The 25,897-nt window shown below is 46.7% G+C and overlaps 1 protein-coding gene and 1 long non-coding RNA gene across 4 annotated transcripts in view; one reads left to right on the top strand and one right to left on the bottom strand.

The window, feature by feature from the left end:
- ANP32A (acidic nuclear phosphoprotein 32 family member A) overlaps nt 1-14,515 on the bottom strand; it is a 38,172-nt gene extending 23,657 nt beyond the window's left edge. Inside the window, exon 1 of one of the 3 annotated variants that reach the window (XM_005685152.3) lies at nt 14,297-14,515. In XM_005685152.3, coding sequence (XP_005685209.1) covers nt 14,297-14,350 — 54 coding nt within the window. In that variant the 5' untranslated portion in view covers nt 14,351-14,515. Of the gene's footprint in view, nt 1-10,963; nt 11,110-12,992; nt 13,210-14,296 lie in introns of those variants that run through there. The other 2 variants (XM_018053591.1, XM_018053592.1) reach the window with 2 other exon arrangements.
- On the top strand, nt 11,805-18,191 carry LOC108636833. The gene is made up of 2 exons (XR_001918595.1): nt 11,805-11,930; nt 14,373-18,191. It is a non-coding gene; the product is annotated as an uncharacterized LOC108636833 (long non-coding RNA).

Here is a 25,897-nt window from a genome sequence, read left to right as displayed (position 1 = left end):
AGTATGAGGGTCAGGTGGCTTGGGGGAAGGCCTAAGGTTGTCAATCTTTTGTATCATGTCATTAGCTCGTGAACTGGCATCTTAACCTCACTAGGTCTCAGCTTGCTTCTAGCAAGATGATTCGTAGGTACTTTCAGATGGAACATTCTAAGGTTCCAGCTCCTGGGGGCCAGAAGTCTAGTGTAGGTTACATGAGGAATCTCTTGTCAAATGCCACCTCCTCAAGGAAGCCTTCCTGGATTACTTATCTCCTTTAATACAGCTTTATCTGTCTCCATCGGACCTGTCACATGAGCAGTCACACCTTTGCCTGGCTTATTGATGGTCTCCCTTTATGGAATGGAGGCCTGACGTGGGCAGCCCAGATAATGTCCTTCTCCTGTTCACTGCTGTATCCAGAATGCTCAGGACAGAACCCAGCACACGGTAGGCATGCCATCAATACTGTAGGTGAGAATGAACGACCCTGCAGTGTTTTCCATTTGCAGATCTCTCTCTCACAACTCTGGCTAACAGGGACTAGCCAGCCAGCGCTGCTCATCATCAGAGAGATCTGTGGCCACAATGAGCCCCTAGGGGCTAGCAAGCCATGTGCCCGATACAAGTCTGGTTTCCAGCACAGTGGACACCTTAAACCAGGATCCAGATCCCACTGGAGTTTAAGGCCAAGCGTCAGGCTCAGAGGTGCTTTTTCACTTCCACATCCAGCTCTCCGGGGTGGCCACTCCTGACAATGACCACACTGGCCAAAGGAACTGAGAGGAGATTGCCGAGTGCTACAGAGGCCAACTGTCTGCTCTGAACCAAGTACTCCCTCGGTTTTAAGAAGCCAGAATGCCACTTCTGTTCCTGGATTGGTTGCTCTCCCCCCAACACTGCAACCCTGGAGGGTCCTACCTGAGAAGCCTCCCCAGGCTCCTAGACCTCAATGTACAGACACACCAGCACTCTTCTCCAAGACACACAAAGGCGTGTCTGCAACAGAGCCACAAACTAGATGGGGGCTCAGAGGAGAACCACTCATTATGGCAGCAGGCCAGCCTCTGCAGAGGCTGAAGAATCAGGCCTCCCAGACAGCGGAGGAGCTCCACTCAAGTCCACACCTGCCCACTCTCTCTGGGCACTAGGGTACACCCGAATCTCCACAGGGAAGGGGAGACGCGCGGCAAGGCAAGGAACGCCCCAGTGACTGTGATGGCCTGTTCCTGGCCCTCCATGTGGAACAGGCCCCTGTGCCAGAACAGACAGATCCTCTCACCAGCTGCCAGGCGGGAGGCTGGAGGCCATGACATCATCATAGTACCTTCCTGATGCAGCAGCTGCAGGGGAGCTGTGCTGGGCTCTGCAGACCCTCAGTGTGGCCCTCCAACAGGGCGACTAAGACACTGACCAGTCCAAGGAGACAAGGGCCACCACGCGCACCCCAAGGAGGCGATCCCAGACTCAGCGGACAGCCAGACACTGCTGCGTGACCTAGAAATCTTGGGGACTTGTACATCTCGACAGCACCTGGGACGGGCACAATTTCCTCCCCTGCTTCCAGTGAGCCAAGGAAGACTTCCCTGGAGGAGACTTCTCAGGAGCTGTTTGAAAGATGAAGGCCTAAGAGGGGCGGACCAAGAGGTCTGTAGCCAGGATGGAAGGCGAGAGGCTGCTGACACACAGCACTCTGTGTAGAGAGCCCCTAGCCCCAACCCCGAGATGGCAAGGGGAGCCTGGAGCAGGGGATGCCACTCCAGCCCCACCTCAGCAAGACTGGGGGCTTGGCCCCTTGCCTGGAGCCCCTCCTGCCCTCGCCCACTGCCTGAGCAGCTCCAAGTAAGGCCTCCTTTTGAGGCAGGCAAAGACAGCACTCCCAAGTACTCCCACCACACACAAGCTCAGACACCAAGCAAGGGGGGCTGGCCCCTCCTCGTTCCAACAGCTCAACCAAGCCCAGGCTGGTTAGAATCTACAAACCTTTAGGGGCTGCCCACAATACACACCTGGCATAAATCTTATTTCTTTCGGTCCTGACAACAGCCCCTGGGAAGAAAGCGTTAGTCCCATTTACAGATGAGGCAACTGAGGCTCAAAAAGGTAACCTGCTATTGATCCTCCAGCCACTGGGCTCAGCAATCCCCGCATGGCTCAGAGCATCTGACTGCTTGGGCTTCTGGCTCTCTCTTTACAAAATACCCACTGGCCTTAGTCCCTGGAGATCAAGGATGGGCCAAGTCCAGTCTTGCACAATAAATTCCACTTAGCACTCAGCAGCCTCATGAGTACAAGTAAATGAAAACTCACAAGTGTGATGAGCAGGAATGTGGGCACGTGTGAGCTTTGTGTGGCCATGGTCGGTGGCGAAGTGTGGGACCTGGGAGCAGGAGGAAGGTTAGCAGGCCAAGGACTGGGTACCAACACCCCAGTAGCTTAAAACCTGCACCCTTTCCTATTTCCTGTTTTCCGTGCTCCATTTTTCTCTCTTTCAACCACTTAGTTTACCTCTTCCCACCTGCTGTGAAGTTCCACACCCTGCCTCAATGTGGTAGCTCCCAATCCTGTTTCAAAGCCCCTTTAGAGGATTCTAAAAATACACAAACTGGGCACCACCCTCAGAGCCTGATTCTGTAATGGGGTAGACTCTGGGAATTTCTCAAAATACTCCCCTGGTGGTTCTGATACACAGCTGGGGTTGAAATCAGCCTTACCAACCACACACCTTTCCTCCTGCCTAATATGCTGTGTTACATACACCTCCCAACTCTACCCCTGCATCATTCTGGATGCTGTGGACACAGCCCATGCCAGTGGGCTCCCCTCATCCTCCCCTCCACAGCCACACCATTTACACCTGTGGGTGAGACAGTAGCTCAGGTGGAAGCTGGTTACATTACAGGGATGAGTCTCTCCCAAGGATGCATGCCCTGAAAGAAATCTACAAGTAATCCCTTTAAATTTACCTTAAGAGTTGCGCTCCCCACCGGCCCTCTCTCTCTCAGGCATCTCTTGCACCTTCTGCAAGAGGCATTAGAATCCACAGATGTAGACCTTCAGGGCATGTCTGACTGTAGAGTCCCACCCAACCCTACTGAAGTGTTCCCCAGAAACACACAGGAACACCAGCAGACCTCTCTCCTCCAGGCTTCCCTTGGTCCTCCAAGCCTGCTCTTCCTGCCTGCACAGATTCTGTCTTTGACTTACTTCCAGCCCGCGGGTAGGCAGGAGAAAGCCTCCTTCCCCTGCACTGACCGACTGAAATCTATGGCTGATAAAATCCTCTTACCTCAGACACTTGCGGGCTTTTCTAAGCATCTGCAGGAGCAGCCCAGGGGTCAGCTTTACTGAACCAAAGACGACCCGAGGGAGCCTGGATGGGTCTGTGTACACTGTCTGACCAGGCAGAACCCAGTTTACATGTAGCAATGGATCCCTGAGCACACAACACACATGCATTTCTTGTATGGTGTGAACCTTGGCAACCAAAATTAAGAATAAAGTAAGCAACTGATTGGAGGAGTGGTCGGTCTCCTAAGTGGACCATCCTCAGACATTCCACTGGGGCACTTGGGCTTTTAATATTTTTTAACTTAACCTTTTAATTTTTTGGTGTTTTATAATGTACATATTTATAGGTAGTGTAGTGAATGCGTGCTCAGTTGCTTCAGTGATATTTGACTCTTTGCAACCCTATGGACTGTAGCCCACAAGGCTCCTCTGTCCACGGAGTTCTGCAGACAAGAATACTCAAGTGGGTTGCCATTTCCTTCTCCAGGGGATCGTCCAGACCCAGGGATTGAACTTGCGTCTCCTGCACTCCAGGTGGACTCTTCACTGCTGAGCCACCAGGGTAGTCCAGTGTATGTGAATAACTCTAAACTAAAAGGTAGACATACCGGGGCTGGGACTCAGGTTCAGATTTCACAGACACAGGACATAAAACCCAGAAAAATGTGAGGACCCCTGGGCTGAGAAAGTGTGAATCAGCCGTTGAGAGGCAGGAGCTCACAGCGACCCAAGAAAAACTGAGGACACTGAACCTGGTGACGTTCCAGATGCTTTGTTTCAGTGGCTCCGTGCGTGACTCACCAGATCGTGGGTGATGAAAACGACAAGACCATCCAAGGACCGTGGCTCCTTCTTCCAGCCAATATTTCTACAATGCCCGACACGTGCCCAGTGCAGTGTTGAGCCCAAACAGGCAGTCTACCGGCTACAGGGGACAGAGATGCTATTTCAAACACTCACATGCAGGAATGCCTAATTACAAACTGAAGCTCTTTGAAGGCAATTTCTGTAAGAGTTTTAGAACAAAAGAACGAGACCGACAGCTGAAGAGGGTGGGAGAGATGATTAGATGCTGAGGAAGTCATGGTGGCAGTTCCCATGAGTAGATTTGAGGGCATAAACGGTAGCAAGTGGGGCCAGTGCAGTGCAAAGGGGAGGGGGGAAGGCGGGGTGAGGCAAAAGATGAAAGCAAGAGGCAGACCACACAGTATCCTCACCGGTCTTACTAAAGCTTCTGGGCTTTATCCTAAAGAGAACGGTGTACTGTTAAGTACAGGGCAACATGATTACAGCTGCATTTTGCTAAGATCATGCTGACAAATTTGAAGCCTGCCTTCAAGAGGGCTGTGTGCAGGGGCAATCTGCTGGCCAGCAGTAGAGAGTGCTATTTTGAATCGACAGGCTCTGTGATGGATATAAAGATCACATGTGTGCATGTGGGGGAATGGAGGAGGCTGCAGAGGTCATGGGTTCCCACTGGACATGCTGAGTGTGGGGTGCAGTGGGGACACTTGAAGGAGACACTAGGTGCATCCTGAGCTCGGCCAAGAGGTCGGATCAGAGATGGTAACAGTAAACAAACATCAGACCCCAGAAGGACAAAGCACCTGTAGCTGTCAGTGAGGAAGAACAAGTGAGGACAGGGAATAGAAAACAGGAGAGCGCTCAGGGCCTGGGCCTGACTGGGTCCAATAGCTCACGTCTGCAGAGGAGAGCGAAAGGGCCCCAGCAGCTGAGGAGTGGCCAAAGCTATAGGAGAGACACAGGAGAAAGGGAGAGATAACGGGGACCACATCTCCTGAAGGTCAAGGGTGGGAACACTGCTGCTGAGGAACCACAGAAAAGACGACAGTGAAGGCTTCCAGGATCAGGGGAGCTGTTTAGAAAGCGAACCAGACTGAGGAGGCTGAGGTGTGAGAAAGGTGAGAGAAGGGAGAGACCATTCAGGAAGTTTCAATGTCAACAGGAAGAGACGGCCAGTAGCAACAGTGAGACATACGATGACGGGATGTTTGCTGTCTAAGACGGGAGAAACATTCCAAGCTTGAGAAGGATCCAAAGGAGTAGCTAGGCACCCAGAAGGAAAAAGATAACTGAAGGGCAGGCCCAGGTAAGACCCAAAGGACAGCTGAGCTGGGCACAGGTTTGGTCTAGAAATTTCTTGGGAAATCTGGAGGTTCGCATTTTCTCTGTGAGAGGAAAGTAGACATACTTCTCTGCTGGCTGGGAGGCAGAGTGGAGGGTTGGTGGGCAGTTTGAGGAGGAGAGTCTGAAACAGTTGCTGGAGGTAATGACCAGGCATGTCCAAGAAAAGGACAAGTTGAAACTACTTGGAATTCAGTGCTGGGGCTTTTCCTTGACATGTAGATGCTATAACTGCACAGAGAAACAACACATTCACTGTTGAACTACTTGTGGGGAAAAACAACTTCTGGCAAGTTTGAATCTCTAGCGTCTAACCTCTTTTCCCACTGAAATAAATGTTACCCTTTGATATGTCTGTTGATAATGTAAGCTACTTTTTTTTAAGTGCACACCAACTGTGGTGTTCCAGCAGAACAGACCATAACAACGACATCTAACATTTATTGCGTGCTTACTGTGTGCCAGACTGGGTGGTAGGTGCTATTTACAGAGGCAAATAAGGAAGGTACTGTGAAGTGGAGGGCTTGCCCAAGGGCTGGAAGTGGGGGCTAGAGTACACACCCAGGCAGTCTTGGGGAAAGCAGGGGCCAAGTGCATCCCCCCAACCCTGGAAATGTTCGAGCCCCCAGGCACCCAGTGCTGCACACTGAAATATGGTGGGGGGCAGCAGCAGGTAAGGCAGAGAGAATGGGGTGGAGGAACATGCTTGGCAGAGGGTCGCTGGCACACTCAGGACACTTGGAAGGCATCCATCCAGGCAGGAACTTAGGACTGTTGTCTAGTCGCCCAGTTGTTTTCTACTTTTTGTGACCCCATGGACTGTAGCTAGCCAGGCTCCTCACATGGCGTCTCCCAGGCAAGAAGTGTGGCGCGGGTAGCCATTTCCTTCTCCACGGGATCTTCCTGACCCAGGGATCAAACCCGTGTCTCCTGCATTGGTTCTTCACCACTGCGTCAATTTAGGACAGTGACTCCATAATGCGGGGAGAAGCTGCGGGTTGGGAACGAGTTAAGGAGAGCAGCTCGAGAACATGGGACCCAAGATGAGCTGGCTTAAAAGCGGAGGAATCACTACTGACTCTTGGTGGAGAGATTTCACAAAGCTCCAAACGGCATTCCCACCACGTCCCCCCAAAATCAAACCACAAAATATTTGTGTGAAGGAAACTTAATACTCATCTTTAACTGTCTTTCAAACGTTAACAGGTAATGAAATCAATTTATGGGTTAAAGCCAGCACTTTTATTTTTAATGACTAGAGAAGTGTTTTATCCATAGTAAAGGAGTATATTGTCAGCTTTTTAGATAGCCTGAGTATGTACACATATACTGTGAAACATTTCTTACTATAGGAATGAAAAGCTTGAAAGTCACTGATCTCACTCGAAATTCCCATTTTAGAGTGGAGAAAACAGAGGCCCATAGAGGACAAACAACTTGTTCAAGTTAGTTAATACCAAAGCTGAGGACAGCACCCAAGTCTCTAATCGTTCTCTGGTAATTTCCTCACCAAACTGGAATCTCCAAAGGCAAATTTCTCTGGGAAAAAAAGCCCAGACTTTAATCCACATTAGACTCATATAGTGGGGTAAGTAAATTGATCTCTTAAATCTGCTGCAGAAGAAAAAGTTTCAGTAAAGAAAGCAACAGATGGTTGCACCAGGGCATCTGCCCAGTCAAAACAAAATAAATTTGCGTGAAAACACAAAGGTTGCAGGGTGTGGCCAATAGACACTGGATGGGGCCCAGTGCTGGTGAACAGATACATCTTATCTGACTTCACAGGCTTCACCATAACAAATGTCATCAGGACAACTGGTTCTATGCAGGCTGCTTCCATGTCTGGGAAAGGGGCCCAGGGCCACTTTGCTCATCTGCCTTCAACCCATTTTATTAAATGAGAAGTTTGGAATAACAGATGCCTTCACAATTCTCCATCTCTGGCAGACTCCATTTCTTTAATGAAAACATCACTGCTGGGTATTTATCATCTGTCATATATTTCAATATATGTAATATAAGATTCAGACTCAGGCCACTATTTCTTTACTTGCTTGTAGGAGGAAGGCAGTGTGATGGGGTACCAGGGGAGGGTACCTTCCAGGAGACTAGAGTACTAGCTAGAATAGAGGACGGACAGGTCAAAATGTGTGTGTTGCCAGCGAGGGCGTGGCAGTGAACATCTTGAAGGGAGGACCCTGTCTGGACACCAAGAGTACATGGGCTTTCTCTTCACCAAGTCAGAACGCAGACTAAACAACTGGGTCAAAATCATTCAACCAGGGCTCATGACCACTCAGCAACAAGCTCTCTGCCCTTTTCCTAAGTGATACACTAGAGCAGAGGGCAGGCACGTGGAAAGGACACATCTGATGAATGTCCTATACAATCTCCATAAAGGATACCAACAGTCCTGAGGTTTTTTACTTCGAAGTGGTAAAATTAACATGAAATAAAACTCTGGATGACCAGATTCCAGAGCTCAATCAGGTGCCTAAAGGATTGTGTAAGTCCAAACAAGTCATCTTGAGAGGCTGGTGGTGCAGCAGTGGCCAGAGAGGGAACTGGGTCTGCTGTCCACAGTTATGGGGACTGGGATTGGCGCTCTTAGATTTATCACCTCCTCCAGAGGTCTGGCCAATCTATCCATACCTTCATCAGCTCAGGCACAAGAGGCTACCGGTACAAACAAGAGTTCTGGAACTCAAAGCCACTTTGCTGCTGGTCCGTCCCCAGGCAACATGCACTATGGAAGAGCAGCAAGCCCAAACTAGAGATTCCAGGATGATCTGTGCTTTCAGTAAACTGTGCTCTGAGGGTCTGAGTGTCAGCCACCAGGTACACAGCTGTGGTACCTACCAGGCCTCAAAACTCAAACCACTGCATTTCAAAGTTCCTTCCTTCTACCTCTAAGACATCTAAAACTTAAGAGTAACTATTTAACTACAAGATATGCAAAAGCCTTTTGAAATATCCTGAATAGGCAAGATAAAGAATTTCGGTTGGTTACACTGAACAACTTCTGGATAGAAGGGATGCTCAATTTTACATGAGCAACAACTAGGATTTCTCTTCTTTTGGATGTTCATGGATCGAGGCCGATTTCTACCAGATATCAACAACATATGTAAAAGGACTTGGAAAAACCCCTAAAGTACCACTCACATGAACTTTGAAAACTTATGACTTAAAAAAATTTTTGTAAACACCCAGATCAAAAGGTCCTTACCAACAATCTGTTAAATGAGGGATTACCAAATCTTTTCTGTAAGGGGCCAGATAGTAAACGTCACCTAAAGGCAAAACTGACAATACTACAGGCAGTTTTTTCTAATGAAAGAAAACAAATTTCCACAATTCTTTTATTGATAAAATTCAAAATAAATAATGAGTACAATTCTTTTGGTAATAAAGGTCCAAGGAGACAAGTGGAATTTTTTGCAAGGGGGAAACGGGGATAACATTTCACTTAATTGGGATTCAGTGTTCCGCATTATCAAACTGATTGCAGTGTTTACATGTACAAAGTATTCTTAGCTCACAATACAAAAACAGGCAGCTCACCCCAAACTTGGCAATGCCTGTGCTAAACCAATGCAGGAGACCCAGGTTCAATCCCTGGGTTAGGAAGGTCCCCTGGAGGAGGGCATGGCAACCCACTCCAGTATTCTTGCCTGGAAAATTGTATGGACAGATGAGCCTGGCAAGTTACAGTCCACAGACTCCCAAAGAGTGAGACATGACTGAGGATGCACGCATGTGCTTAAATCAGAGTCTAGGGGTGGGGCCAGGAATCTGCATTCTACATGCTCCCCAGATGATTCTGGTGATGGGTCTCAACAATTAAACAATATTCAAAGTTCTTCCTGTCTAACTAAAGGATCTCTGGTTTTATGGTAGGAGGAGAACCCAATTCTGCTATGTACAAGCTGTTTGACTTTCTCTTCCAATCTGAATGATTCACCCTCATAGGAGGATGTCACCCTCCTTGGCTTACCCTTAAGGAGTTGTTGGAGGATTAAATGAGATGATCCAAGAAGTGTTATTGGTAAACTAGGTCTTGGAAACCAAGGACGTGCCAATTCTGTTTAGCTTTGTGTCTGCAGGAGGAGACTAATAAAAGTGGGGAATACATTACATGCATGATCCCCAACACACCACTGCCTGACTGGCTCCTGCTTATCCTCTCATTACTCAAAATGTGTCTCCCAACACCTAAAAGCCCAGATTTCTTTCAGCCTTACCAGATGTGATGTGCTAACCCAATCTAGGGAAGTAGATGTTTGACTCCTCCCCTCCCTTCTCCACCCCATCCCCATGAAAATCCAGAGAGCCTCTGATCCTGCCCACCCACCTCAGTATCTTCAACTAGGAAGCTGTCCAGTCTTCAAACTTTCACATAGGGTAGCACCATTTCAAAACCAGGGAAGAAAAAGCTTTTCCTCACTGTACCTTACAAGTAAGGGTTCTTCAGGGGAGGCAGTAGAGATTAGGGATGGAGTTTGAAGTTTGGCTCTGATAACATCTTTATGCCTGGATTTCCTATGTTTATATAAGGTTAATAATAGTACCTGCCTCACAATGCTGCTGTGGGGGTACTAAATTAACTGATTTGTGTAATCCACTCAGAACTATACCAGGCATAGATGGGTGCTATATAAGCATTAATTATTATTGTTCTGTAAACTCTATAGAAGCACAAAGTTGTACCTCACTGTACCCCAATATCTGAGAAATAAAACTATCACATACTGAGTACCTGAGGGCCAGATCAGGCCAGTTTTGTCACTGACTTATTAAATAGGATTATTCCCATTTTACAGGTGAGGAAACCAAGAATCAAAGAGGTAGGCTAAGTTAACCTGCCTGAGATCCCAGGGGCAGGTAAATTTATCTTCCTTCTGTGGCAGGAGGAATTTAAACTCAGGCCTGTGTGGTTCTACTACCCACCTTCCCAGTGAAGCCCTTAGGCTCAAAACTGCCATCAGCAGCAACAATCCCGTAACAAAACGTAACTGAGCATGACCATACAGAACTCATGCTCAATTTTCTGCTCCTGGATCCCTGGTAGGCTTGCACAAACTGGAGTTAATATCAGGCTACTTGAACCCAATTAGGCAGTAAGTCAGTCTGGAAAACATCATGCGATGTATTCCAAAGGTCAAAGTTAAACCCGGCTTCCTGGGCAGCCTTGGCCGGCCACTGCCATGAAAGCTAGTCTCCATACAGACGTGTACCAGAGTTTAACCAGGGAGGTGCTTAACCAGCATGGGTATCAGCTTTAAAAAGTCTCAGAGAGATGCTGGCGACGCGGATGACTTGCCTGGCTCCGCAGTCAACAGCCAAAGAAAGGCAGTTGGAAACAGATAACACTGACTTTTTAAAAACCAAGCCTCATTCCCTACTCTTCTCGGTTTAGGATTACATTTACTACTGTAGCCGCCCTCCCGCGGGCAAAAATAAAAGGGGAAGAAGCCGAGGAAGAGCAAGGGCCTCCCCTAGCAGCCAGTAGGGCGCTGCAACACCCACCTGAACACGGAGCGCGACCTACCTTCCCGGAGAGCCCAGCCCCGAGGGCGTTTCCCCAACGCATCAACTCGTCCCTCCCGGGTAAGCGGCTGCTGTCCTTGGCTCCAGTCAGGGCCGCTAGAGTCGCGTCCGCATCGCCGCCCGCCCCCACAACCCTCCAAACAAACCTCGTGTTTAATTTCTCCCCCTACCCTCCTATCAGTTCCGCCGTTCGTCTTTAGGGCCACACTGAACTACCTCTAAAACGCCTGCCGGAGGAAGGACGAAATACTGGAGAGAAGGGGGGCGGGGGAGGCAGGGAGCGCGCTGGGGGGTGGGGGGAGCACTCGCAAGGAGGATCGTCGCCCTTCCAGAGCAACGGCCGCCGCGACGCTCCAGAAGAGCCTCAGGCCGTTGGCAACGGGAGGGAAGCCCCCCACATCGGGGCCCAGAGCACAACTGGGGGTCCCCGCAGCCCGTTCCCCTTGCTGCTTCCACGTCCCGGGCCGTCGGGGCGATGGCGCAAGTGTGCGCCCCCCCCGCCCCACAGCGACAACAGCCACGGTGACAAAATGGCAGCCCGGCGCCCGGCAGTCCTGCCACAGGCGTGCAGGGCCCTGGCGGCCGCCCCTGGCCCCCAGTAACGCCTCGGCGCCCTTCGGGTTCGGTCTCCGGCGGGCCTGGCCGTTAAAAATACAATAATAAGAAAACACCTCGAGCTCCAAACCAGCTCGGGAAGCCAAAAGGCCCGCCCGAGGGCCAGCCCGGCGCGCCCGCGGCCCGGCTCGCGCGCACGAGGCCCGGCCGCCCCGTCGCCCGGCCGCCGGCCCGCGCCCCGCGCCGCATGGAGCCCGGCGCCCGCATTCGGAGCCCCGCGCTCGGCGCCAGCCGCGCCATGGGGGAGGGGCGGGGCGGGCCGCGCGAGACCCGGGAAACATGGCTGCTCGTCCTATTTCGGCGTCGCGGCGTGGCCACCAGCCCCCGGATCAGAGTTGGGAGAGGCTCCCAAGGTGGGTGTGATGGGGGTCCCGGGGGGAGCAGGGCGGGGAGGGGTGCAGGGGGCGCTCTCCGGGAGCTATTTATTTTAAGAATGTTTAAAAAAACGAGCCCCTCCTCCCCCACCCCTTTTGTCCCTCATTAGCTAGCTTTCTCCCCCTCCTCCCCAAACGGGCAGAAAGTGCCCCCTCCACCCCCACCCCGCCTCAAGGCAGGGGGCAGGCGAGTGGGCCGGGAGGCGAGGGGGCGAAGCGTGAGAAATCGCTCCCAGATCGGCGCGGCGCGTTCCCCTCCCCCAGCACACACTCGGGAAGTTTAAAGAGCCGGTTCGACCCGCTTTCGATCTCGCTCCCAGTTGGCCAGCAGCGGGGGGTAGGGTTGGCCGCCTGAACCGCGCCTCCACACCCTCCCGCCGCGACCCCGGCCCCCTACTTGGTGCCCTTCCCCCTCCACACGGGGGGCTTCCGGAAAGTACGCGGGAAGCCCGCGGCTCCGGCCCCCTCCCCCATCACCACACCCAGCCCCCCAATCCTCTGGCTCAGGGTCCAAGCTGGGATGAAACTGGCCAGAGAAACGCAAACCGCCGGCAAATTGTTCGTGGAAACTCCAGCGTCCTCCGGCGGGCAACCCCTCCCCTCCCTCCGCCACCCCCTCCCCGCCCTGCGCGCCATAAGGCACTGCACGTCTACAGTCCACAGCTGCGTTATGATGCGGGGGGGGGGGGCACAAAAAGGATCTTGTTTTCAAAAGTCTCACTCAGGTTTGGGGGAGGAACTAGAGAAAAGAGGAAGCAAGGCCTGCCTCCGCCAGGGATTCGGGTTTTAACGGGTTGGAGGGGCGACAGGTCAGCGCACAGTGCTCCCCAAACTCCCAACTCTGTGGAACCCTGGCCACCGGGGCTGGGGTGAGGGTGTCCACCCGCCCGCGCTCCGCTGTCCCGGAGGGGCCACCAGAGGAGTCAGCCAGCGTCTCCGCCCCAGACCCGGGGTCTCCTCCGCTGAGCCTCCAACTCACATAAAACAGTGTTTGAAAGCGAGAGGGAGACAGAAATAAAAACGGGCGTCCGAGTAACCCACCGTCACCTTTCCCCTCCTTGGGGTGAGCTTTCGCCCGAGCCTCCCAGTTCCCATCCGTGTAAGTTTCCTCCGGCTGTACTCCCGCTGCTGCCCAATCAATAACGGCGACGGGAAGACAAACTCCCATCCCCGAGCTGCGTGTCTGCTATGCCCGCATAAATCTGGACCCAGCCAATACCCACCACGGGCACCAGCTCTGGGCAGCTCGCGTCCTGACAAAGTTTCCCGGGCCCATTTATTAATCGGGCGCCGAATGGCTGCCAAGGAGCCCACCCTAGAGAAAGACGGGCCGGGGGGGGGGGCGTCAAGGCTCAAAGGCTGGCATCTTAGGGAGGCCGGAAGGAGCAGAGGCGAGGGGGGACCGGGACGTAGCCTTTGGGTAACTTGCAGTAGCGATCGCGCGAGGTGGGGAGGCGCGGGGATTATCTGTGCCTTTGCACGTTCGAAAATCCCTCCCCCCCTTCTTTCCATTTATCCTCCCTTCGGAAGGAAAGGAAGAAACATCAGCATCTGGCCCGAAGGTGGGGTGGAAAGAGTGAGGGAGACAGAGGAGGAGAGGAAGGGAGGCAGAGAAAGGGAGGGAGGGAGAGAAAGGGCGCGTTCACGAACACTACAAAGTTACAAATATGGCTCCCCCGTCTCTCGCCTCATCACTGCAAAGAAATGAAGACGCACTTTAAACTCGAGCCATTCCCAACTCCGCTGCAGCCCCCTCCCCACGCGCTCTCCCCAGGGGCCTCGGCCCACATTTATCAGAAACTAAACCGGACTCGCGAAGCCCAAAACTTATTGTGTGTGTGCGAGAGAGAGAGAGAGAGAAAGGGAGGGGGAAGGCGCGGGAGGGGGGCGGAAGGGGGGATTCATTTATAAAATATAAAACCCCCTTTTTTTGTTGTTAAATCCAGGAGGCAGCCCCTCTCCTCCTCCTCCCTCGTTAATCTTTCCCCCAGACGGAGTCACGGGAGCAGAGAGCTCAGAGGGTTATTTTGCCTCATTCTCTCCGACCCAAACGCGTGCGCCCGCTGGCCCCCGATGGGTGCACACTCGCACGCACACTCTCGCACCCACATTCGCACACGCGGGAGCACACGCACAGGTAGTCACACACCAAGGGCAGCGGCGGCGGCAGCCGGAACATGCTTGGATGGCATTGCAACCCCCCAACCTTGCAATTCATTTGCAGTCCGACCCCCAAACCCACATCTCCCGGGCGCCCCCCCTCAAAAAAAAAGTGCCTCCCCCTAACGCGCACACACACAAAGTAGGAGAATGGACCGACAGAGATATTTTTGGCAAATGCTCACATCAGAGGGCGTCCTGTTCCGCAGCTCTAAATGAATCCGTTTGTCCATGTCCATCTCTCGCGCTCTCTCTCTGCAGAGGCTCCCGCGCCGGCGGAATTCAATCAATAAACCCCGAACCCACGGCCGCGCGTTTTAGGACTTTGAAGGCTCAACCAGCTCCGCTCGGTTCTCGAGCCCCCAGCACCCGCGGCGCACACTAACCTGATCACCGTGGAGGCGGGATCGGCGGCCTCGCGAATGAGTAGCAGCAGCGTTAGCCAATCGCCGCCGCCGATCTCCGGGCAACAGCGAATGGTGGTGGAGGCGGGGGGGGAAGGGACCAATGGGCGGGCAGCGCAGCCGGCCAGGGAGGCTCAGCCATTTGGTTGTGGTGCCGGAGACGGACCCCTTTAGATTTCGGGGCGGCTGAGGAGCGCGGCGGCAGCTCGGTCGCTGAGCGAGGGGGGTGGGCGGAATGGCGGGGGAAGGGAAGGCGACTGTGCCTGGAGGGCCGAGCCGCCCGGCCTCGCCAGCCCGCCGCCGCCTCAGCTTTTGGCCGGGGGCGGGGCCGCAGGTGCGTTACACGAAAGGGCGGGGTGCGGCCGGAGGGGCCGGGGGTAGGGGTCCTAGCCGGGCCGTGGGCTTCGCCCCGGGTCTGTCCGCGCCGCACGACTGGGCTGTGGAAAGAGGCAGGCGGCGAGAGGTCTGGGGGCCGCGGACTGCTCGGCGGGCGGGCCGATGAAAGGCCTGGAAAAAGGGGGGAGGGGTCAAGGGTGCAGTTGGGGGAGGGGCTGGTCATTTTCTGGGTCCAGAGGGCCGAGCTAGCGGAGCGAGGCTGCTGCCCCCCATTTCCTCCGCGGGTTCCCACCCCGGGTCAGCGGCTCACAATCCCGCGACCCTTCGCCTCCCTCCTCGTCGTAGTCCAGCCGTGACCATCGCAGCCTCTTGAATACAAAAGTAAATAAGCAAGATGCGTCCACCTTTGGATGACTTAACTCGCGGTCTAGACCCTCTACTTAAAGGGGCATTTCAGTTTGTTGTCATATAAGGTCAGCTTGGAAGGAGTGATCCGGAGGCACCGGCAGTCTTGTTTAGTCAATAAATGAGTGAAGACCATGGACTAAGAATTGATGCTGAATATTCTGAGTTTTTTAAAAATGGAAAAGAAAGGTGCTAGTAAGTCTGGTTTTCTGGACCAAACATTATTTATGGGCTTTATTGACCTAGTGAAAGAAAACGGCGCAGTTTTTCATTGTCCACCTGAGTCATTTGGTTCAATTTGGACTGCCAAGGAGGCTCTATTTGGAGCATTTTCTCCAGGTTTTACGGTTTGCTTGCTTTGGGGTTTTTGAATCACAGTTGTTGTAAGAGATCTTAAAGCCTTAATTCCCATCTGGTTACCAACTTACTGTGGCCACTTCTAGAACTTTTATTGTGTACTAAGTTGGCTGCCTATGTCTGTTAACAGATCACAGGGACTGCTGTCAACAGGACAAATACATCTCCACACAATTATTTTTCGATTCTTTTATTTCTACACGTCTACACTCTTCCTCATGTACTCCAAGGTAGTTCTTTTGGATACATTGTATTTATTTTTCAGAGACATGGGTTCAAGGGATAGATAAACCAATATGTATGTATGTTGCAAGTTTGAAATATTTTTACATAACTCTTATATAGTTATATTCTTGAACATATAAAATTTAGGAGGAAATAAAAAGTGACAGAATGTAAATAAAAGGCACATATAGAATGCCTACACCAGGGAAGGAACTGTAACTTTGAAATTGTAACATGATGGATCGCAAATGTGAAATCCTGCAACTAGGCATTTTACTCAGTAAGTTCTTTCAGGTAAAATATTAAGTGAAATTTGAAAAGGGGTCATGTTTACTTTTTGAGTAACTGGGAGATGCAAAATAAAACTGGGAAGCCATTGTCTTATTTCATCTGGGTATAAGTATTATGGGATGTTTTACTTGACTCATGTTAGCAGATGTCAGTCATCAGTTTTGTTAATCTTATTGACATCCATTTGTGTAGTTGGAATTTATCGTTTTAAAATATATTGGTTTCATTATAAAACATAGAGGGACCCCAAATTACCTCTGTTTGCCAGAGTCAGTTGTTATTTCTGGATATGGTATTTAAGGTTGCTTGAATACAGAGCTCTTCATCACAAACACATTATGCTGACATGATACACAGAATCTATGTAACACAAGAGTCCTGAAGTTTGTCCTCTCTGGTGGTAAATGCTCATCTTCAATTTAAAATTTTAACTGCAGCTAAGTCCACCCCACTACCAATGTGATATGAATGAGACTGTATCTTTCCAGAGAAGTAATCCTTTAAAAGTCAACCAGTCAAATGCAGAGCTACCCACCATCCAGCTCTGCTAAACAAACAAATAGCTCACTCTAACATACAAAGACTGGAGAGGATGACTTGGGAGCCCAAACCTCTGTTAAAAAGAGTGTACAGTACCAAATCAGAATTGAAAAAGTTATGACTTGATTACTGCTCAAAATATTAAACTTATAACAGCTTTTGTACTGGTTTTAGAAAATTGAAGGCTTTACTGGACGTCAGTCATTACAGAAGTTAAAATATCCAAAAAGTGTATTTAGCCAATTGAATATTTCCAACATACTTTGAAAGAAGAGATTTCTCTCTCACTCACAAATAGATTTGTTTGTAGTTTATTTCTCAGAAAATTTTAGTGATTTTGATTTTTGTTACCAAAAAGAAATAATATAGCTCAGCCAAAGCTGAGCCATTTGCCCCAGGCTACTTAACCAAACATCAAAACAAAACACCACCACCACTGCCCTTATAGTCCCTGTTTTACGGAATTGTTTCTTAAATTGGACTTCATTTCATATTATAGGAAATAAATGTTCCCTTAATGGCTCTGAATATCAGACACAGTGAGAAGAGAAGCCCCATATCAAGGAATGTAGCTGAATTTTGGAGTGAGAAAATGAGTTCCTAACTCTTGAATGATTCTACAATGGGAGTTAGGTTATGAAAGATACAGAGTTTGTAACTTCTGGAACTGGATTTGATTCACATTGAGAAGAATAAATGAGATACAATTCAAAAGTTTGAGCCCCTAGGGAGAAAGATGGCCTTCAAGTAAGGAAAGATAACTTCCTGCCTTCCAGAACAGGAAGAATATTTTCCTTCAAGAACCATTCCCAACAAATGAGCAATCTTATTCTCTAAGAGGTATGAGCAATGAGTGTCCTTAGCCTCGATACATTTTGAAAAGTACGGTTTTATAAGTAACCCGCGTTGATGCTGCTGCCATTTTAACTCATTTACCCTTGCCTGGCCTCTAAAAATGAAGACCCTCTGGTTAGCATCCTTTTAGGAGTCAAGTTAAGGTATTCACAGTTTAGCTTCTTGCTCTTCAGCCTGCATCACATACACTGGAACCTGGCCATAGTACTTTTTCACCTACATCATGGTTTCGCTGCCTGGACCCCAAAAGACAATGATATGGAAAGACTCCAGCTTAGTTATGTTCTCTTTTGTCTTTCTATATAAATAGCTTTTACAAATGCAGATTATTTTTCCCCTTTTTTTAGAAATGTAAATTATTCTTTTGAAATTCATGGTAACAAACGTGAAGGCTATTGCATTCTGATTTGAATAGCAAAGGCATGTTGAGGTTCAGGATCTAAAAAGGTAAACATTCTTAATTCTTTTGCTTAATAAAGCACTGGATGATTTTATCGTTCAAATTATTGAATTTCAGAATTATTGAATTTTGTTAAATTATTGACACCTAATCACTGTGTTGGTTATGGAGAAAAAGCACTGTCATTATGCAGTATATAATGAAAATAGTCATTATATGTGATTTTTTAAATAGTAAAAATCACAAAAGCAGCTTAAAGGTAGTTTATTTTGAAAAGAAAAAAACTCACCTATATTCTTGTTAGGATATTCTAGGATACTCACTAGAAATTTTTTGAGTCTGTTTCTTTAATATACTTATTAAAGGTAGTTTGGGAGTAGCAATAAGGAAAGTTTGTTTACCATTCACTGAGAAGAAAACCATAGCTATAGGCTCTTATTTTTAGTATTAAATATGGCTATAAAAGGGCTTCCCTGTGGCTTAGAGGTAAAGAATCTGCCTGCCAATGGAGGAAACCTGGGTTCGATCCCTGGGTTGGGCAGATCCCTGGAGAAGGGAATGGCCTAGAGAATCCCATGGACAGAGGAGCCTGGTGGGCTACAGTCCATGGGGTCGCAAAGAGTCAGCCTGGGCAAACTGACTAAACAACAACAATGCCATGAGAAAAGAAAAAAGAAAGATGCCTTAAAGGCAAATGACAGAATGAAGAGCCACAGAACAAGGCTGAGGGCAGCAGAGGCTGAAAAAATGAAAATGCATTTAGAATCTACTAATTCATCTTAATCTATATGGGGTTGAAGTTATCTCTTTGAAGAAGAGTACTGAAGTCTATTAAGAGGGAAGAAGTAGAGAACAGATTTTCTTAAGAACTTTTAATATATTTACTATCTGCAAATAGTCTATAAGTTTAAGCCTGCCTGGTAAAGTTGTCCTCTCAGCTTACCTACTTTGTAATGGCAGTTATTTGTATATAAAAGTAATTATTTAAAAATGTATATTCGATAAATCTTAGAGATCAATATAATGCACTCCAAGAAATTAGTAATTTTAAAGTTATTTCATGGAAACATTAGGTCCTCAGAAGAGTATACCTACCTATAACCTGAACTTATTCTGAAATTCTGAATTGTAACAACTTGAATATAAAAATTACATATCACTGGACCTCACCAAGAGTCATATGAGGATTTTTACCCAGCAGAGGAACACTGTCATCTGAAATCATTTTGTATGCCTTCTTGTGTAGGAGAATTATGTCACTTCTATATATGTTTATTCAAAGACAACTTGCCTAAGGGTGACAAATACTTTTCACAAGGCTGGACCAACTCATGATGTCTATATTCATGTTCATGGGGAGAAGCAGAATTATAGATGAGGCAGAATAGCAGGTAAATAACAACCATGTTGATCACGGTGTGGCAGCATTTTTTAATAATAGCTAAATAAACAGAATATGTTCACATATCCAGGGAAAAGTCTAGGAGAGTATGCACCAGAACATGTTTAAAACTTTTTACAGAGGTTCTCTGTGAGTGATGAGGTTACATTGGTTTTTGTTCCTGTCTATATAATTTCTAAAGTTTTCAGTTGATAAGTGATTTTTGCAAGAAGAAAACGTTTTAAATAGGAAATATAGCAGATTTCGGGGATGTTTGTGCTGGTAGGAATTCTTGGTTGCAGACAATAGAAACTTTCCCTGACTGAACAAGCAGTAGGCAGTTTCTTCTATCACATAGCCAAAGACCAAGGTAGAGGAAAAGAGCAGGAGAGCTGAGTATCTGGAGCATTTAATGTGGTACTCTAGGTACAGTCTTCAGAGGACCCCCATAGCTCAGAAGTCAGCTCTAGCCTGTGGACTCCACACCCCTCCACTGCTGTGAATGATTTTTCACAAGCATTCATTTTTGTGTCACACCTTCAAGGTCCAAAGCCCTGGGCAGGATCATTTGCAGATGCCCCAGCTATCAGAGGAAAAGATGATCTGCCCCCTGTAGCTTCTACAGGGCTGCCTGCCATCTATTTAAGAATCCTGCCCAAAGAGTATACTGATGCTAGATGACCAAAAGCAAAATCCACTGAAATGTTCTGATTAAATAATACTGTGAAGGTTTCCTAAAGATCCAAACTAGCCTTGTCTGAGCTCCTCCCCTGCTCACTACTATTTACCAGGAAGAGACTTGCTGTGGTCTGAATGTTTGTGCACCTTCCCCTACAATTCATATGTTGAAATCGTAATCCCCAAAGTGTTGGTCTTAAGAGGTGGGGCCTCCTCTCACAGGAGGTGACTAAATCATAAGCCCTCATGATTGAGATTTGTGCTCTTATTAAAGAGGCCCCATAGTGAGAAGTCTGCAACCTGGAAGACAGACTTCACCCAACCATGCTGGCACCTGACCTTGTACTCCTAGCCTCCAGAACTGTTAAAGAGAAACACATTGCTTTTAATTTATAAACCACCCAACCTGTAGTATTTTGTTAAAGCAACCCAAAGAGACCAAGACAAGATTGCATCACCTATCTAGGATCAACCTAAAACAGAGCTAATAGCTGAACTCTAATTTTCTTTCAAATGCTTTCCTCTCCAAACCTGAGGCCACAAGAAACAATGTGATGTCAACAAAATACTTAACAAAGCTGAGCTGGTAATAACTAAGACTTTGAGAAGAAGGATCTGCAGTAGAGATAATTGATTTTAAGTCACAAAGAATTTAGTCCTAAGGGCTATGCTAAAGATAGACATAATCTACAAGTCATACGTCATGAGTAAATGCAGAGATCTCTAGATATCAGGTGATATAAGATCATGAGTAGTGATGTTTTTACTGCTGATGGATTTCTATCTACTGTGAACGTATGTTCAGGCTCAGGTGCAGAACTAAGCTGATCAGTATGAGATTTGTAGTAAAAATTTATTTGAAATAGGCAAGTGGTTACAGGCTAAATAAGGGTTCACAATAGGATGCAGTCACTTTAAGGACAATTTTGAAGAAAAAATGCTGATGGTAAAAGAAATGCAAAAACCACGAACACATCAAAGAGGCCCATGTTCCTGGGAACAAAAAGGAAGGTCGGAAAGGATCTGCTTATGGAAAACATATTAATCTTGGGATGCTGTCCTTTTTCCTCTTGCCCCTCATCATCTCAGGTCACTTAGCTTAGATTGCTTTTCAGCTGGGAAAAGCAAATGATACCCTGGCAAGGACTCTGCACAACCTTATAGGAATTCAACTGTTTTATTTTTACAACTATTAAAGCATGGTTTAACTGTTACATGAATAGACATTCCTTATGAATGGCAGTAACTTCTCTCCAGAGATGCAGTGCTCAAGATTCTGTTTATTGACAGACTAAATGCTCTTCATGATCAAGTGCTTCACTTATTAGAACTTAACTCTTTCTCAGACACTTTATTAATAATACAAACCATGGCAGACAGCTAATTATTCAGGCAAATCCATTTCCTCTTCTTCCTGGACGTAAAGCTTGACTGCGCCTCCCAGCTGCCCTTGTTACATTGAGCCATATATCTGAGTTCTAGCCAGTAGAGTGTGCGTAGAAGCAATGTTTGCCCCTTTGAGGGATGAAATCTTGAATGCATGCTGCCTGAGATGGAAGTGACAGAGTGACTAGAAGCCATGTGTTGTTCATGAAGGTGGAACCTCTCATCTGCCTGGGTCTCCTTGGAGAGCCATTCTACCAACCTATTCACTTGCTCATCAAGAGATAGAGTGTGACCAAGTTAGAGACTTTATGGTACTGTGCTGTTCCACGTTTATTTGTTACTGAAGCCTCGGCTAACTAATACACTAATAAAACTTTTTTTCAGTCTTAGTTTTTGATTCATTTATAATTTTGTAGATCAGCTGTAAATTTTAGATATTATTATTGTATTTGTGATATATCTTTGAATTAGAGGTTCTAAAGTACCATAAAAGAGAAATAAAATAGCTATATTGTTGACTCTTGAACAATATGAGTTTGAACTGTGTAGGTCCACTAACACGCAGATTTAAAAAAATAAAGGCAGTAGAACACAGCCAAGATTGGTTGAATCCATGGATGCAGAGGGAAAGCTTCAGAGGCCAACAATGGGACTCAAGCATCCTCAGATTTTGGTATCTGCAGTGGGTCCTAGACCCAATCCCCCATGAATCTCCAAGGATGACTGTATAAAGAAACAAGTACTTGATGAAGAAAAGATCATTGTAAGGGAGTCTGTATAAATGACATGCAATTATATCTCCCCCCCCCCCCCAAATTTAGTGCTTAGCTCACAGTAGGTATAAAATAAATATGTTCTTTCATCAAGCTATGACCTCTCTTCCAAGCTCCAGACTGACATTTCAGTTGCCCAAGGGACATTTTTCAAGTTTCCTACAGGATCATCCACAGAACATTGCTATAACTAAAATGATCTTCCCTGTTAGCCTCTGCCTGCTCTGAGTGAGTGAAAGTTGCTCAGTTGTGTCTGACTGTTTGTAACTGTATGGACCATACAGTCCATGGAATTCTCCAGGCCAGAATACTGGAGTGGGTAGCTGTTTCCTTCTCCAGGGGATCTTCCCAACCCAGGGATCAAACCTAGGTCTCCCACACTGCAGGTGGATTCTTTACCAACTGAGCTATCAGGGAAGCCCCATTCTGCCTGCTTTGCCTCTACCAAAATACGATCATGTTCCTCACTCTCCTGTTTTTATTAGGGCACCTTTCGAATTGTCCTCTGTTGACTCACACAGCCAAATGGTTGCTTCATCTTCTAAGTTTTATTTCCCAAATATCTTTCCTCCTTTCAGCCCACTTTCTCCATTCTGTCCAAGAGTACTCAGACCAGCTCCAATTGACCCTATATGACAGTATCTCCCAGGCTTTTAGTTTTCTGACCAATAATATTAAAAAAAAATGTTTTAAGGACCAATATATGATTGCCAACTTTTAATTTCACCAAATAAGAACATTAAAAACTTCCTTTTTATGGCTGGATAATATTCATATATAAATATATCACATGTGTATCACATATATTAATATTTATAAATAAGTATATATCATAATTTATCCATTCATATACTGACAGTTTGTTTTCATGTCTTTTCTACTGTAAATAATGCTGCAATGAACATGAGGATTTATCATATATTTTCTATAGACTATGTTTTAAATAGTAGAATAGAGAGGGCTAATTTCTGAATACAGGAAAGTCTTTTACCTCAAATAAATTAAATTTTATGCAAATCATGACATTCTCCAAGATTTTCTACTCAGGTAGTTAGAAACTTCTGTGGACCAGCACTGACCCTGAGGTCCTGATATCCTCCCATGACCAGATGAGTATTTCTGAGCTCTAGTCAGTGTTCCTTCCATCAACAGTAGCCTCTTTGGTTCCAGGTGGCTTACACCCCACAAACTAGCATTTAGTCCCCCCATGAGAAGACCCCACACTACCTTCCCATTGGTATCTCTAATTTCTAGACAAATCAGATCCTCTGCTATTCCCCTCCTTTCTACCTTTGATGTGACTCCCTTTGTATCACTTTGATGTGATACACCCTTTCCTTTTAACCCTTACCAAAGTTCTACCCAAAATTTAAGATCAATTTTGATAGCACTGCATCATGACACCTTTTATGATCCCCCCAAACAAATAAGATCTTTCCTTCCTTGAGCTTTTTTAACACTACAAAGGTTACCAAGAGACCACCTACTCCCATGTACTATGTTCAATTACCCCTCCCACAGTAACTCTGTAAAGGTAAGAATGTTTGACACATTTGGAGGATCTGACATAATGGAGGGGTAAAAAAATGTGTCAAACATTATATATATTTACATATATCTGGAACTTCCCAGGTGGTGCTAGTGGTAAAGAATCTGTCTGCCAATGCAAGAGATATAATGAGACACAAGTTTGATCCCTAGGTCGAGAAGATGCCCTGGAGGAGGGCATGGTAACCCACTGAAGTATTCTTGCCTGGAGGAATCCATGGACAGAGGAGCCTGGCAGGCTGCAGTTCAAAGGGTCAAAAAGAGTTGGACACAACTGAAGCAACTTAGCACAGCATACACACAGACACGGCTAAATAATGCTTCAAGCATAGTTGGCAATCTACTTTAAAAAGTTTCTCTGAAACATTTTAATCAGTGGTCCCCAATCTTTTTGGCACCAGGGACTGATTTAATATAAAACTATTTTTCCATGGGGGTGGGGGGAGGATGGTTTTGGTATGATTCAAGGGCATTACACTTATTGCACGCTTTATTTCTATTATTGTTACATCAGCTTCATTTCAGATCATCAGGCATTAAATCCCAGAGATCAGGGACCCTTGATTTAAATAACTTTGATCTTCAATGTCACATAAATAGCAATAGGGTATTGGAGAACCAAAGATGGCTAAGCAACTTCTTTATTCTTTCCAACATGAGGGAAACAAAAATAAATTCTTGTTTCTATGACCATAACACAGAAGCTTTTCTACTATAAAATTTTTATTTTAGATTCCTACTCAGGAATTGTCTTTTATTTTAGGCTCCTACCCAGGGATTGAACTGTCTTAAAAGACAGTTTGTAGGAGAGATGGGAATTACAGAGCTCTCTAACTCTAATTTTGTGTCTCTGCCAGTTTTAATGAAGGTATACAATATTTGTTCCTTTGGGTTTTACATTAATCAAAAAGCAAGACAGCATGATACAACAAAGCTCAAATACCTGAAACCACAACATTTCTAGAAGAAAACAGGGGTAAACTCCTTGACACTAATTTTCACCGTGATTTTTTGGATTTGATACCAAAAGCACAGGCAACAAAATTATAAATAAATGGGTAAGCCTACATCAAATTTAAAAACTTCTGCACAGCAAAAGATACTATCACGAAGTGAAAAATCAGCCTGTAGTATGGGAGAAATTTTCTGCACCTCATGTATCTGGTAAGGGGTTAGTAGTCAAAATATATAAACAATAATTCCATAATAACAAAAACAAAAAGAATCCAATGAACAAAATGTATAGAGGAACTGACAGACTTTTTTTTTCTTCTGAAGAAGACATACAAATGGTCAACAGGGACCTGAAAAGGTGCTCAGCATCACTAATTATCAGGGAAATACAAATCAAAACCTCAGTGGTCTATCATCTCACACTTATTAAAATGTCTGATCAGAAATACAAGAGACAACAAGTGTTGTCAAGGATTTGGAGAAAAGGGAACACTCGTGTACTGCTGGTGAGGATGTGCATTGGCGCACCTGCTACAGGAGACAGTATGGAGTTTCCTCAAAAGATGAAAAATAGGATATCATATGATCCAGAAATTTTACTTCTGGGTATACAGCTGAAAGGAAACAATCGCTACCTGGAAAAGCTATCTGCACCTCCATGCCCACTGCAGCATTGTTTACAATAGCCAAGATACAGAAACAACCTAAGTGGACACTGACGGATGAGTGCACTGCAGCAACATGGTTCGACCTTGAGAGCATTATCCTAAATGAAAGAAGTCAGAGCAATATGAACACTGTGTAATCTCACTTTTAAATGAAATCTTAAAAAACTGAACTCATAGGTGCAGAGAACACACTGATGTTGCCAGAGATGGGGGATAGCAGGTGGAGAAAATGGGAAAAGGCAGTTTTTTACCTTTGGGTACAAACTTCCAGTTATAAGTCCTGGGGATGCAAGGTACAGCATGATGACCAAAGTTGACAATACTGTGTTGTACGTTCAAAAGCTGCTAAGAGAGTAGGTCTTAAAAGTTCTCATAACATGAAAACAAACAAACGAAACTATTTGTGCTGATGGATGTCAGTCAGCTGAACTTACTGTGGTAGTCATTTAGCAACACATACACATATCAAAGCATCATGTTCCGCACCTACAACCAAGGGAATCTGTTTTAGCACCTGTACTATTGTGTTCTATCTTTGACCTAAGAAATGTAACTTTTTGTCTGTAATGCTCTATAAATATGAAA

This window comes from Capra hircus, chromosome 10, assembly GCF_001704415.2.
Source record: "Capra hircus breed San Clemente chromosome 10, ASM170441v1, whole genome shotgun sequence".
Lineage (NCBI taxonomy): Eukaryota > Metazoa > Chordata > Mammalia > Artiodactyla > Bovidae > Capra > Capra hircus.
This window is presented reverse-complemented; position numbering and strand designations above follow the sequence as displayed.